The 12,405-nt window shown below is 38.5% G+C and overlaps 3 protein-coding genes across 3 annotated transcripts; 2 read left to right on the forward strand and 1 right to left on the reverse strand.

Moving 5' to 3' along the window:
* Positions 1-4,474: 4,474 nt before the first annotated feature.
* On the reverse strand, positions 4,475-8,507 carry LOC127790792 (uncharacterized). The gene is made up of 2 exons (XM_052320477.1): positions 7,408-8,507; positions 4,475-6,980 (listed from the first exon to the last, which is right to left on the reverse strand). Exon 1 carries the CDS (start codon positions 8,397-8,399, stop codon positions 7,521-7,523), a length of 879 nt encoding a protein of 292 aa, XP_052176437.1. The 5' UTR covers positions 8,400-8,507; the 3' UTR covers positions 4,475-6,980; positions 7,408-7,520.
* Positions 4,617-6,936, forward strand: LOC127790793 (alpha carbonic anhydrase 1, chloroplastic). Its single transcript, XM_052320478.1, has 6 exons — positions 4,617-4,765; positions 5,443-5,657; positions 5,976-6,079; positions 6,181-6,286; positions 6,381-6,548; positions 6,663-6,936. Exons 1-6 carry the CDS (start codon positions 4,678-4,680, stop codon positions 6,792-6,794), a joined length of 813 nt encoding a protein of 270 aa, XP_052176438.1. The 5' UTR covers positions 4,617-4,677; the 3' UTR covers positions 6,795-6,936.
* A 2,120-nt stretch (positions 8,508-10,627) lies between the features above and the next one.
* On the forward strand, positions 10,628-12,201 carry LOC127789825 (uncharacterized protein At3g28850-like). Its single transcript, XM_052318838.1, has one exon. It carries the CDS (start codon positions 10,789-10,791, stop codon positions 11,902-11,904), a length of 1,116 nt encoding a protein of 371 aa, XP_052174798.1. The 5' UTR covers positions 10,628-10,788; the 3' UTR covers positions 11,905-12,201.
* Positions 12,202-12,405: the final 204 nt, after the last annotated feature.

Here is a 12,405-nt window from a genome sequence, read left to right on the forward strand (position 1 = left end):
AAATTAGGGGTGTTCAAAAAAATCGGTGCACCGCGGAAACCGACGAAACTAAATCAAATCAAACCAAATCGGTTGGTTTTTTTTTTTTTTTTTTTGCGGTCCAAAACGGTTTGGTGGTTATACAAATCGCATGGTTTGCGGTTTGTATGGTTGGCGGTTTGGTTTAAAACCAAACCGCCCAAGAAAATATAAAAAAATATATAAAAAATATATTATTATAAAAATCACCCCAACAATCCCTACAACCCTTATTATTATAAAAATTTTATAATAATATATAACAAGTTTATAATAATATATAACTATTATAATTGCTAACAGATTATAATAGTTTATAATAATATATAATTATTCTTTCTAATATTTTTATATTATATTATATGTTATTAATAGTTATTTTCAAACCGCGATAAACCGCACCAAACCAGACCGCAAATGCGCTCTGGTTTGGTGCGGTTTGGCTGCACCAAAATCAGACCGCGGTCTGGTTTGATCAGAAAATCGCACTAACGGTTTGGCTTGCTGAAAATGGTTCAGATCGGCCAAATCACACCATAAACACCCCCTAAGTAAAACCCATTGGGAACCATCCAATTTGAAATCCCTATCAGCCACCTTAAATTTTCATTTCTTTTTCTTTTTCAATGTTTTTTTGGTTGTTTTCTTTTGGTTTTGACCACCTACAATGCATGGTGACCACCTTTACTTTATTCTTGTTGAGGCTCAAATAGTTTTGAATATGCTGTTCTAAATTTTCATTTTTTTTTTCCAATTGTTTTTGCTTATTTTCTTTTGGTTCTGACCACGTACAGTGGATGTTGATTCAGTTTTCATCCAACTTTGTTGGGTTATGATACCACTGGCATTTTAACTTATCTTTATTTCTTGTGGAGGTTCAAATAGTTTTGAAAATGCTGCTGTTTAAGCTTTTCCAGTACCATCAAAGCATGATCTGTGGTCCTCGCATACTTGTACTGACATACATACATACATACATACATACTGATGATGGTTTTTTGGGACCGACCACCACGTGTCACCTCTACGAATGGACCTCGGGAATCGGACCCCGGACTTGGCAATGTCGGACCTCGGTGATAAGACCTGCAAGACAATGGAGTGGCGGGGCTAGGGTCTCCCGGGGTGGACTCCGACGCTCAAATTAGTAGAATAAATACAAATAGTAGTAAATGAGAGAGCTGTGGAGCTTGTATATACCTGGCGAGAGTCCTTGTCTTTTATAGGCGAAACCGTTTTGGGGTACCCGAGATGAGCGGGCACGACCCCCGAGAATCCCGGTCAAGTTGGAACGGGTCTTGCGGTTCGGCCTGAATTTCCCGGGCTCCGCTCCGGAGTGTTGACTTGCCACGTGTCGGTCTCTCAGGTGATCTGCGTGGCAGGTGAGACTATCAGCGCGTAGGGGTATTCTAGTAATTTTAGTTGATGCCACATCACATACATATATATATATATATATATATATAAATCCAAATTGAGCTGAGAGTATAGCAGTGATGAGTTCCCATCTCCTTTTTCTGAAACTCATAGCAAAAGAGGAGTCAAGACCTGAGCAGTCTGTATTATTGCCAGTTCTAGTGGAACTGAGAGCAGTCTGTATTATTGCCACTTCTAGTGGAACTGAGTGTGTTCCATGTTTCTGATGCTCATCAAAAGTGCTTTTACAACATTCCAATTACCTTTTCATAAAGGCAAGGGCTTCTTCCATAGAATAGTGATAAGATATTTGATTCCTCCACTTTTGCCCTCCACTAAAAGCCCACACGCCCTCCACATTTTCTGCTTTTTTTCTCTCCCCATCCTAATAACTCTCCATATTTAATTTAGGATATATTTATTAAAATTAGATTCGTCATCAGGGTACTGGTTCACTGATTTGATTGGATTGATAATATATTTATTGATCGAATAATTGATTTAGAAATTTAAATATAAAATATAGTAATTAATATGATTGTCTAGATTAAAATGAATATATTATCAGTAATTATTAAAATTTAAAAAATGTTAAAATAACATAAAGCATGAATCATCACTAATTCAATGTTCAAATTTCATAATTACAAGCTAATTAAAAACACAAAAAGCTAACCAAGATTGGGGATTTTAAGAAAATGAAGTAGTCAAACTATTCAAATTTTCATTTATTGTTGTCTCTTTATTTTTTTTTTCCACACGAACTAATTTATCCTTCTAAAAGAAAAAATATCTTCAAAAAATATGGGTTATTTATTATTTTAGAGAAAAAATACCATTGACTTGTTTTTTATAAATCAATAAGATGATGTTAGACCGATCACCAAGATTTGTCTCAAATCAAATACATGTGAAGATAAGCTTTTGTCTACCCCTAGAGAACTTTGACACTCAAGTTAGTAAAGAGAAAGTAAGCCATTATCAATTAGGTTCTTGTTAACATGATCATACATTTTTTAGTTCATTCTTATTTATAGATGGTGGTGTGGACTGACACCCAAAATGTAGTTTGGTCATTAAGTCGAGATTTTTGAGTGGTTAGAGAGATTTTCAAGATATTAATCAATGGGATTAGACTAAATCCACCTAGATCTTCCCTATTAGCGATGGATCTGGATCAAGTTAGATCAAAGTCTCTCCAATTTTAGAGATCCAAGGGGCATGGGGCATTCCCTTGTGCAAGCATGTGGAGAGTTCCAATCAACCTCCAATAATACACATGGTGCATAGTGATTGATGGACCCATAGGGGCAATAGAGTAATTTCTCTCTTAATGGGTTATTCCCTCATCACTTGCCCCTATTTCTTGAGCTAGGCAATGTGGTCAGTTTGAGGAGTAACTAAATTGATCTCTTTTTAATTTTTTGGGAGTCAGCAATCCATGATAATTCTTGATAGGGGTGTGGATAATTGCTCTGTTGGAAGAGATGTGCTTTTAAATTTCTTATTTCCCACTTCTCTTGAGCCATATAAATTAAGAGCTCACGTAGCCCTAGAAGACCTAAAGTGTGAAGTGATTGAAGACTTTTTGGAGAAGTATGATTCAGTAATGGAGTAGCTCAACTCTGCCAGGTGGAGAAGTGAGTTCGGCAATGCAATAGCTTGGCAAGTCAGCAGCTCAATTAATGAGCTCGGTAAGGGAAGGGCTAGGAGAAAATATACTAATATTAGTGTTAGCATGATTATATCTTTACGAGTTCATTCTTATTTATAGATGTTGTGGAATGACATCTAAAGTGTAGTTTGGTCAGTGAGTTGATATTCTTAGGTGGTTGGAGGGATTATTGAGATATTGTGAGATTCTCGATTAACTGGATCTACGAGAATAGATTATGTCCACCTAAATTTTTCATGTCAATGATAAATTCAAGTTGGTTTATATCAATAAGTTTTTATGAAAACAAGTTTTGGAGATCTAAAGAGCACATGACATTCCCTAATACAAACACGTGAGTTTCGATCGACCTCTAATAATACACACGACACATGGTACTTTGTGAACTTATAAAAACAATAAAATAATTTCTCTCAATGAAATATTCTATCATCATAATAAATACCAAATAAAATGGTAAAACCATCCGCTTTTGATCGTTTTATACATATCTTTAATTTTTTTTTTTTTTTCTGAATTGAATCGGATGGGTGACTTGTTTGTGGTCCAATGACACTAATGGCTTGTTAAAGTGGCCATGGTTGCAGCAATATCACTCGCAACATCATTCTGTAGGAACTTACTGTGCAAAAATTGTTTTGAATTTGTAACACTTTAAGAAAATGATTACATGGGGAAGTCTTTTGAAGGAAGGCCTATGTAGCAACGTCAAATGTGTTTTCTTCAATCAGGTTGCCCTAGCCAGTAAGCAACAGCGTCCAGAATTTTAAGGTTATGCCTCACTCATCTTTTGGGTACTCAGGCCCACCTTAATTTTCTGAAAAATCCCAATAAATTTACTTGAAAAAATAAATCAAGGACTATGGCTCAGATTTGTTGGTAACGATTGCCTAATCATGTAAATAAAACCCCCCCAGTACAGATTAACCATGCTAGGTATATGGCAATTAATGGTATGCTGTCAGTGCTTTTTAATATTTTCTATTTTGCAAACAACAAAAATTCAAAATAAAACAAATAGAAATTGTAAATGGATTTTAATAGGCAGAATCTCTTTCATCAGTCTCCAAATGGGAAAAAAAAAAAAAAGAACACATCTTAGATCATATGCTTTTTACCATTTTTTTTCTCTTCAAACACACACACACGCAAACAAAAACTGCTACAATGCGGGCCATTTTGTAGTTTGGATTATTACACCTAAAAGGGCTAAATAATGAGAGAGTAAAATAATATAACCAAAGTGAATAGGACAAATGGTTGGAGACAAATATATATATATATATATATATGTAAATTATATATGGGCCACAAATGGAGAAAGGTGGTGGTGATCCAAAAGTTTAGAGGGAATAATAATACTGCAAAGTTTGACAGAGTCCTCCTCTCCTCTCCTCTCCATAAAATGAGCAGAGGAGAATAAGCAATGGCCACATGTTTGGATATACAGTTGGATTCCTAAACATCAACTCTCTGGTATAAATACTTGTGTTTGTCTGGGAAGAAACCACAGCACAGAAGGATCAGACTCGGATTAAAAACTTTAAAAAAAAAAACAAAAACAAAATATGGCTGCCCGAGTCGCCTTCTTTGTCTTGGCAATTGCAGTTTTGCTCGTCCGAAACCATGCAGAGAGCCCAGTCATTGACTCCGAAGGTATCATCCCTCTCTCTCTCTCTACCAGAACTTATGGGATTTTCTTCAGTGTGTATTGATTTTTATGGGTATTTTCTTAATGACTTTTGGCTCTTCCTTCCTTGTACGTTTTACCGGGTATATATAGCTCAATATTCAAAACAGCATATTATTTCAAAGAAACTTCATGCATTTTAAATGAAATTGTTTTTGAAGTTTAAACTTATATACAGACATTTATATGTTCTAAAGGAAACTTTTATATAGAAATAGAATTTTCAAAAGTTATACACAGAAAATATACTGATCAAAGTAATTTATGATTCGAAAAAAGAAAGAAATCACATTGTTGTGGTATTTTGATTATATTTTTGGTATATATAAAGGTTATGTAAGAATATTTGTTCCTATTTTTGAAGGTAGTCAGTAAACGATTAAATCCATGAACGCTTTACAAATCATTTGGTTTTCAGATAGAGATTAGAAGTTATATACGTATAGCAGAGACAGGGGCAACATATGCAATAAATTAAACCCACCCATTTCAAAACCATCTGGAAATTAATCCTGTTTGGTTAGAAGGAAAATATAGAGTTGATGAAGATGAAAGAAAAGAGGATGTGGATGTCAACAACTTAATTTGTTACTGCTTCTGCTGATGAATTGTGGAATATTTTGTGTTGGTTTTGTTTCTGCAGCCATTAGGGTGGCTGATTTCAGCTACGGAGGATCAACCGGGCCGGAGAACTGGGGGAGCTTGAGCCCGGAGTACGCGGCATGCTCGGCCGGAAAGTTGCAGTCTCCGGTGGACATTACGACGGCGGAAGTTGTTCACAATAAAGCCTTGAAGCCCCTGAAGAGAAAGTACTTTTCTGTGAATGCCACTTTGATTAACTATGGCTTCAACGTTGCGGTATGTTCTTGGCCCATTTCATGCCCCTCTTTTGATAAAGATCGATGATGATATCCGGCCCAAGTTAGTCAGTTAGTTCGTTCGTCAAAATTTATTGGCCTGTGTGTCTCAAATGACCAACATGTTTGTTTGTTTGTTTATATTATTGATGGTGATAATCCATACCAATGCAATTTGGTCATTTGAGTAAATGCTCTACTTGGATCAATATTTTTCATGGTTTGGGATCTTTAATTAGTAAGTTTTATTCTATTTTCATTTGTTTATCAATTATTATAAATATAAATTGGGCTAAATGAATTAACTTCTGTTGTATAGATGGAATTTGGAGACGCTGGAAGATTAACCATAAATGACAAGAACTATACTCTGTCGAGAATGCACTGGCATACTCCTTCTGAACACACAATTAATGGTGTTAGGTATCCACCACACATTCTCAACCCGATCAATACTTGACTTTGAATTGATTTGAGTTAGTTAGGTTTGAGCAAAGCTTGAAAATAATTTTCCATGCTTTCAGATATGATGCAGAGCTTCATCTGGTCCACATGGCCGATGATGGGAGCCATTCAGTTGTAGCTTTCCTTTACAAAGTTAGTAGTGATGATGATCCCATTCTTTCTGAGGTAATATGCATGCTGTTTGTTTCTATAATCATCAACGTTAAAAACATAAATGGAAGAGCATTTTTGACAATTTGGTTTGGTTTGGTTTCTTCAGATCCAAAACAAACTGGTTAAGTTGGGTGAGGAGAAGGCAGAGAGAGTGGAGGTGGGAACGTTCGACATCTGGAAGCTGAGCCGAAACACTCGTAACTACTACAGATATCACGGCTCCCTCACCACTCCTCCATGCTCCGAGGATGTCATCTGGAACGTCTTCGCTAAAGTAAGTTGGTACTAATAAGTCTTTTGTCCCTCCTCCATCCACCATCCAATGTGATGTTGGGTATATATATATATATATGACTGACTATATATCATTTCATTTTTGTTTATGCAGGTGAAAGAAATAACTAAAGAGCAAGTTTTAGACTTGAAAGCTCCATTGAAATCAAATTGCAAGGACAATAGCAGGCCCGTCCAGCCTTTGAACGACAGGGAGATTGAACTGTTCGATGAACTTAAGTACTAATTATTTTTAATGTTGCAGAATAATTATTATTAATTGCATGAAGAGCTTGTTTTGTTTGTACCAATTAATGGACTTCTCCAACTGGTAGTTGTGTGTGTTGGCTGACGACTTAATTTCTCAATTCTCTCTGTTCTTGATTTAATCTCGTGCCGAGAGTTTGAAGTGGGTTTGTAACGTTTGCTGATTCTACAAATTCAAAAAAAAAAAAAAATTAAGGAATGAGAATTAATATATAGAGAGATTTTTTTTTACATTATTAATTGGGCAGATGGTGAATGATGATTTTGGGTATAGAATTCAGCTTTTTGTCCATAGAATTACATATACAGCTTTTTTTCTCCAATCGTAGTTTATATGTTTATATTTATTATCGTTGTTAATAAAATTTAAGATAAATTTCACAGAGCATATATATAGCGTGCAAAAGTTGTCTAAATTTATATAGGGTGAAATTACAACAGTGTACATCTGATTCTTTCTATCCGATTCATAAGCAGTAAAGCAGCCGTATTTACAGTAACTTGTGGATATTAAAGTCCTAAGTAACACACAACAAAAAGCACTCAAAACCAAGGAGAGAAAATATAAATAAATCGCCAAAACGTAGGTTTACCTTTCAACGAGTAAAAAGCCGTCGTAGTCGAACATGCCATGTCAGATCCACGATCCCATAATATTCAACCACCACTCGCGGAAGGAAAATCACGCCAGCCATCACGACCGCAATCATCTCCTTCCGTCGGGCCCACTCTCTGAATCGGACGAGTAAAACTTCGACACGTTATCCTCCAGCCTCTGCTCCAAGTCTTCCGTTCCCCACGAGACCCTCGATCTACGGCCCGATGCGAACCGCGTCATTCCTCCCAAACCGGGAGGCTCCTGATCAGCGCTTCTCGGAGAATCCAGGTTTCTGACCGCCGAGCTCTTCCTCGGCGGTGATTCGACTGGCACCGGTTCGTCGGTTTTAGCTACTGGTTTTGAACTCCGATCAGACCGGAAGATAGCCACGAAACGGCCGATGATCCCTACACGCCGGACCCGGCGGCCGGTTCTCGACTGATTTTCCGCCTTGGCCGCACAGGCTGCCGATTCGGACGATTTTCGGCGGCCTCGTTTTGACCTAACCCTCCCCATACACGACACCTTCGGCGACGACGGCTCCGCCATCGAAACCGATTTCCCGACCGACTCCGGCCGCTTAGGGAACAGCCGGATGTTCGGCGGCTTGCAGTTCCTCCGCTTGGTGGTGTCAACGTAACTCGTCTTCTGCGTCTTCGGCAATCCGATCATCGCCGCTTTGGACTTCAAGTTGTTGGAGAACCTTTGCGAGGCGGAGTTGGAAGTCGGATTGGAGTTGGCGTTCGTGTTCCCCTTGGTCGACTCCTTGCGCTCGTAGAAGGCGTTGCGATCGAACCAATCGAACTCGGCGTCCTTGGACAGCCAGAACGATTCCGGCGGCAGATCCGGCTCCCTCTCCTCCTCCTCCTCCTCCTTCGCCGGCGGCTTCTCATCGCCTCCGTCCGCCAGCGTCTCGCAGGCTATCTTGTTATCGGCGCCGCCCCCTGCGCAAGCTGCAACCAACGTTTCAAGATCAACTTGCGGCATTTTTCAGCAAATTTCAGATACCTAGAGATAGAGATGGAGAAGAGAAGAGAAAATTGATTGGAGTCGTCGACCGTCGCATAAGATGGAACTATACATACACACATATATATATATAACATAAAAACCCACCCAAAAATGAAAAACTAAAAACATTACGAATTGTATACTTTGTTGACTCTAATACTTCACTAGAGACTACAGTTTACAGCAAATTTTGGTTCAATTTTATTTTATTTTATTTTATTTTATTTGGGGGCACATAATATTAATATGAGATGAGAGAGTCAATTAAGTTGACTGGGGGCAGGGGCAGGTGGGCGGGGGGGGGGGGGGGGGGGGGGGGAGGGTTTTTTTTCCCGTAGGCCCAGCACCGCTTTTGTCCTCGGGAAAATGATAAATATCCTATTACGTCCAGTCAACAGCAAAACCCAAACTAAACTAAACAAAACAAAACGAAACGAAACGAAAGGCGAAAGCAATGCCCCCCACAACACAATCACAACGTTGATTCGCTTTATGCGGCTGAGACAGATGACCCCACCACCACCCTCATTCCTTTTCACGCTTCATTACTAATTATTATTATTATTATTATTATTCATTATTACTCCAAATTAATTCATTTTGCCTATTCTATTCTACTGCTTCCTCGTACTACTGAAAAGCTGTACCAATTTCTCTTCTTTATAAAATTTTGGCTTTTTCCCAATAAATACCTAAACTCAACGGCAAACTATTATAAATTTATAAAAATAATTATTTACTAATCTTAAAAACGTGTAAATATAACACACAATATTATTAGTAGTACCATATAATTATAACTATGTCTTCTGGTAAGTTCGTTCCAAGTCAGTGACTTTGACTTTTGAATGAATGGGAAGTTAATTAAGAAAAAACAAATTAAAAAAGAAAACCTTTTTTTTTTTAAATCAAATATAAATACAAAAATGTAGCTCAGTTATCAAGAAGTCAGTGCCCCATGGAACGTGTTGGTAATTTTCTTAAGGTGTGACCAAAAAAATGCCTTTAATATTAAAGTTAGAATTCAACTATCAACCTATAAAAGAAAGAAAGCAAGCAAGCAATTTATAAATATGAAATAGATTTTAGTACAATTAATAATTAAGAGAAAAGAATTTTATTGCTCAAAGATGAGGACGCGAAAGATAGAAAAAATGATTTTGGCATTAAATTCAACGCAGCAAGCGAAGCGAAGCGAAGCGAAGCAAAAGCCACGCTTGACGGAAGCAAGCAGGCAGGCAGCCACTTATCTTTTACACGATTTAGGCTAATTAATTAATTAATTGACCACCCAATACGTGACTCTCTCACCCCCATTGGCTGCTCAACTTTTCATCAAAATTGACTACTCCTTCTTGCCCTCCCTCCCTCCCTCTTTTCTTTTGTTTTTATCTTTTTATTTTTATTTATAATCGATCTCAAATCTAAATAAATAATTGGGTTATTTAGTAGTCGACAATGAACGTAAAATTCATCGAATAAAACATACGTAAAGGATTAAAACTACGTTTTTAGGGTGGGTGGTGGGTTTTTTTTTTTTTGAAAATAAAGAAACTGCGAGCTGAGAAAAAGAAGGAAACCGTGTGCCCTTTGAAATGAGGGGCACATGCTGCTGGTGAAATGTCATGATGTTTGGGTTTTATTATTATTTCATGAAATTCATATGGAGCAGTACTACTGATAAGTTTGGGTGTTGCCCCTCCTCCTTAAGGTAGAAAGATTCCATTTGTATTGCCTGCCCACCTCCTTTAATTATAAACAATGCTATCAATTCATGGCAAACAGCAATTATAATTTAGTTCTAATTTAAATTGAAAATTGGATATTTTAGAAATTTGAATTCAACTTAAAAAATTACTTAAATGAGTTTTTTTAATCTTTTCTTATTAATTTTGGGATTTAGAAAAAAAAAAATTAGCTCGAGTTTGAGTTTAAAAATTGATTCACAAGTTGAGTATTAGGTCACTGAAGTTCAGCTCGACTTGATTCGATTACAATCTTAATTATATTGATAATTTTTTTGTACTAAAATAAATATATTTAAAAATAACTTAAAAACCCAAATCAGAGACAGCATGGAATTGGGCTGGTCTGGTCCCAATTCCTAAGTCCCAACAACCAAACTTATATATAACATTGTGGCAAACAATTTCAAAAACCAATGCTAAAAATGGAGAGTAACAAAATCTGAGAAGCAATAAGACAACTAGGCAAGACACTCAGCCCATTCGAATTTTCTGACCGTTGGGGCCCGTTGGAGAGACAAGGTAACCGTTAAAAACCATTTTCGAAAAAAGAAAAATTCCCACTCCCAATTTCCCCTTCAAATTCAGACAAAGGCCAGCAGACATCTCTCAACGGGCCAATGGGCTGTGCTTCTTCCAAACTCTTCCGGAAAGATCTCCGGCGAGAGATTGTCCCCGGTGCCGGCCGTTCCTCCGACCATGTGGTTTCCCTCACTTCCAGCACTTACGGCGTTCTCAAGCTTGACGAAGAACAGCCGCAGCCGCTGGAGGAGCCGCGCCGGGAGGATCCGCCTGAAGTGATCAACGCTTGGGAACTGATGGAAGGTCTAGAAGAGGAAATACCCGTATGTTTTGAATCCAAGAAAAGCCCGAAAGCTCGAGTTTTTCTTCGTGATTTGGACGCCAGAAGCCCGTTGAAGTTCTTCAACCAGATGGTTTCGCCGAAGAAGGTGAAGAGATTTGGAGGGAAAGAGAACAATTGCACCCCGAAGCAAGCTCCGAATTCATGGAAGACGCCGCCAAGTTTGAGAAGATTTAGCAAAGGGTCCGAAACGGTTCTGAAATGCAAGAATTCTAGGACTGATTCATGTGGTTTGGTGAAGAGGAGGAGTTTGGGCCGCCTGTTTGATCCAGATCTCGTGGCATCTTTCGAAAAGGAGATTTCTGAAGAAGAAGAAGAACAGATCAAGAAAATGGTTTCTGAAACGCCCAAGAACAGGAATAGAAGGAATTCGAGGGATTGTGAGTCCATTCTGGAAGTGTTCGACAAAAACTGCCCGCCGGGTGGTGAGAATGCTGCGGTCATATACACAACGACGCTGAGAGGAATCAGGAAGACTTTTGAGGACTGCAACAGGGTCCGGTCCATCGTCGAATCGCACTGCATTCGGGTGCTTGAGCGCGACGTGTCGATGGACTCGGGGTTCAAGGAGGAGCTGAGGGGACTAATGGGGACAAAGGAAGTGAAAGTGCCGGCCTTGTTTGTGAAGGGGAGGCTAATTGGGGGGGGAGCTGATGAGGTGGTGAGGTTGGAGGAGGAGGGCAAATTGGGTATTTTGTTCGACGGGATTCCGAGGGCGGCTGCCGGCTGCGACGGCTGCGCCGGGTTCCGGTTTGTGATGTGTATGGAATGCAGTGGGAGCTGCAAGGTGTTGGATAGTAGGGATGGGAAGAAGACGGTGAGGTGTGGAGAGTGCAATGAGAATGGATTGATTCAGTGCCCTATTTGTTGCTAAATTTAAGCTTCTTCTGACACGTTTTCTGCTAGTTTTCTGATCTCTAACTTATAGAGATTGCAGTTAGGAAGAAATTTGATACAAGAAATTGGGACCCTAAAATGGGTTTTAGGGTCCCATTTTGTGTCTGCTGTCGTTTTGATTGGGAATGCTTTGCTTCCTCTGGGATATTGATTCTCCAATTTTTATTCAATTTGATTCACGGTTCGCATTGATCCACAAAGTGCTTCACATCACCAAATGCTTTTGAGGTCGTTAAATTGGAATGAAAAAGTATGAATGCTCTTGCAGTAGAAATAGTGTAGCTTTGCGATCTGGTACTTTTTTCTGGATAATGGGTTTGTGAGGCGAAAAGGGCATAAAAAAGAAAGGATTGTTTTAAGAATGAAATGAATCCGAGCTGGCAGGCTACCCTGCCCTACACGCTTTTATGTTCTAATAGGTACCTTTTCCTTTTATCAAGTTTGGAATTCTAACCTCACCCTCTAAATTCTTTTCATT

Source organism: Diospyros lotus, chromosome 14 (genome assembly GCF_014633365.1).
Source record: "Diospyros lotus cultivar Yz01 chromosome 14, ASM1463336v1, whole genome shotgun sequence".
Lineage (NCBI taxonomy): Eukaryota > Viridiplantae > Streptophyta > Magnoliopsida > Ericales > Ebenaceae > Diospyros > Diospyros lotus.

Coding starts and splice junctions, on each gene's coding strand:
- LOC127790792 (XM_052320477.1), bottom strand. CDS start 8,399: ATGCCGCAAGTTGATCTTGAAACGTTGGTTGCAGCTTGCGCAGGGGGC.
- LOC127790793 (XM_052320478.1), top strand. CDS start 4,678: ATGGCTGCCCGAGTCGCCTTCTTTGTCTTGGCAATTGCAGTTTTGCTC. Junction 5,658..5,975: donor ACTATGGCTTCAACGTTGCG/GTATGTTCTTGG, acceptor TCTGTTGTATAG/ATGGAATTTGGAGACGCTGG. Junction 6,080..6,180: donor CACACAATTAATGGTGTTAG/GTATCCACCACA, acceptor CCATGCTTTCAG/ATATGATGCAGAGCTTCATC.
- LOC127789825 (XM_052318838.1), top strand. CDS start 10,789: ATGGGCTGTGCTTCTTCCAAACTCTTCCGGAAAGATCTCCGGCGAGAG.